Source organism: Neopelma chrysocephalum, unplaced genomic scaffold (genome assembly GCF_003984885.1).
Source record: "Neopelma chrysocephalum unplaced genomic scaffold, ASM398488v2 Primary Assembly neopelma1_260, whole genome shotgun sequence".
NCBI classification, from domain to species: domain Eukaryota; kingdom Metazoa; phylum Chordata; class Aves; order Passeriformes; family Pipridae; genus Neopelma; species Neopelma chrysocephalum.
In genome coordinates, this window is record NW_020897922.1 from 54659 (window position 1) to 56502 (window position 1844).

General features: G+C 72.5%; 2 protein-coding genes across 2 annotated transcripts in view; both read right to left on the reverse strand.

The window, feature by feature from the left end:
• PREB (prolactin regulatory element binding) overlaps positions 1-248 on the reverse strand; it is a 3920-nt gene extending 3672 nt beyond the window's left edge. Inside the window, exon 1 of the mRNA XM_027704225.1 lies at positions 80-248. Within this exon, the coding sequence (XP_027560026.1) occupies positions 80-214 (135 nt within the window). The 5' untranslated portion in view covers positions 215-248. The remainder of the gene's footprint in view (positions 1-79) is intronic.
• Positions 249-777: 529 nt separating this feature from the next.
• SLC5A6 (solute carrier family 5 member 6) lies at positions 778-1838 on the reverse strand. The gene is made up of 4 exons (XM_027704214.1): positions 1768-1838; positions 1587-1690; positions 1395-1516; positions 778-1282 (listed from the first exon to the last, which is right to left on the reverse strand). The coding sequence occupies exons 2-4, from the start codon at positions 1651-1653 to the stop codon at positions 1133-1135; spliced, it is 339 nt and encodes a 112-aa protein (XP_027560015.1). The 5' UTR covers positions 1654-1690; positions 1768-1838; the 3' UTR covers positions 778-1132.
• Between the last annotated feature and the right edge of the window lie 6 nt (positions 1839-1844).

Below are 1844 nucleotides of genomic sequence, written 5' to 3' on the forward strand. Positions count from 1 at the left end.
CCCCCCCCCCCCCCCCCCCCCCCCCCCCCCCCCCCCCGTTTTCCCCCCCCCCCCCCGGAGCCCTCGCCTGCCCCCGTACCACGCCATTGCGGATGCCGGTCTTGGCGGCGCCGCCGCCGCCGGCGGTGATGGCGAGGGCCCGGCGCGGGTGCAGGCGGACGGTGTAGAGCGGGAACGGCGCCCGGTACAGCTCCGGGGGGCGCCGGGGCGCCATCGCAGCGCCGTGACGTCACCGCGCCGGTACGTCAGCACGCTACGCCCCGCCCCCAGACACGGGGGGGGGCCACCAAAGGGGCGGGGCCACCAAAGGGGCGGGGCCGCGGGAGTCACGTGCCCCGCGCGGTTCGGGGGGACAGCGGGGACACCCCCCGTACATCGGGGGCTTAGGGGGGCCCTGGGGGTCAGCGGGGACCCCCAGCGCTTATGGGAGCAGGGGGTGCTCTGTCCCCCCACGGGCTCCTGGGGGACAGCGGAGACACCCACTGCTTGGGGAGACAGGAGTCCCGTCAGGACCCAGGCGACAGTGCGGCCCCTCCCCAGGGGAAATGGGGGTCCGTGGGCTCTTGGGGGGCGGTGGGGACAACCCGGTGTTCCCATGGGATCCCGTGGGGACTCCCAGTGCTTGAGGGGTTCTGAGGTGCAGTGAGACCCCCCCCCCCCGCTGATCGGGGAAATGAGGACTTGTGGGCTCTTGGGGGGCAGTGGGGATACCCCAGTGTTTGGAGAGATGGAGGTCCGGGGTTACAGCAGGGAGGGGGTGGTTTCTGGGGACCCTCCGACAGCTGTGCTCCAGAACCATTTATTGGGGGGACATTGAACACAGACACGATTGACAGGGGCTTGGGGGGTGTGCTCTGCACCCCCAGGGGTCCAGGCAGCCCCCAGAGCAGAGCGGTGTGTAAGGCACATGGCCAGGCCGGGGGCACTGGGCAGCACCCCGACCTGGGTGGGGGGCACCGCTCTGACACCCCCCAGACATGGTCCCAGAGCCTCCCTGGGGGGCAGCCCACTGGCCCCCCACCAGGCACCCCACACCCCACTATTTGGCACTCCCTGACCTTCTGTGGGTGCCCCACTGGGGCTTTGAGCCCCCCGGCCTGGGGGGGTGGCCAGGATCCCCACGCCGGGGGGGTCAGAAGGAGGTTTCCTGCACGGCGTAGGCGGGGGCCGTGTACCCCTGTCCTTCCTCCTCCTCCTCCTCCTCCCGCTGCCCAGGGCCGGGGGGGCCCAGGCCGTTGGGCACCCCGTTGTTCTTCTCCGTGGCATCTGCGTGGCCGGGGGTCTGCGGGGACAGAGCAGGGGGCAGGGGGGGCACAGTGGGGGGGCAGCAGGGGCAGAGGGGGAACCCACCCCGTGTCCCCCTTCCCCCGAGGTGCCGGGGGTCTGTTCCTCACCTGGGCAGGGTCTTCCCCCCCGCAGCAGAGCCGCTGCCGGATTTTGGGGGACAGGCAGCAGAGCAGCCGGGGCACCACGGGGGAGATGGTGCGGGGGTCCAGGGCCGCCGCCGGCGTGGGGCCTGGGGGGGGGCAGAGGGGTTGAGCGGGGCCGGGGGGATCACGGCGGCCCCCCCGCTGTCACACACTCACCAGTGAGCAGGCTGACAAGGACCCCCACCACGATGACCGTGGTGGAGTTGTGGGCGCTGTACCACATGTAGGACAGGCTGTAGAACCGCTGCAGCCCCGTGGGGCTGGGGGACACGAGGGTCAGGGGGTGTGCAGAGGAGCACCCCCACACCTCATCCCCGAGCCCCCCCGTCCCGCTCACCTCGGGGTCGGCGTGGGGGGCAGCAGTGTGGTAGCCAGGATGGTGGTGAGGTTGCCCACGGTCGGCAGCGCTGTGCT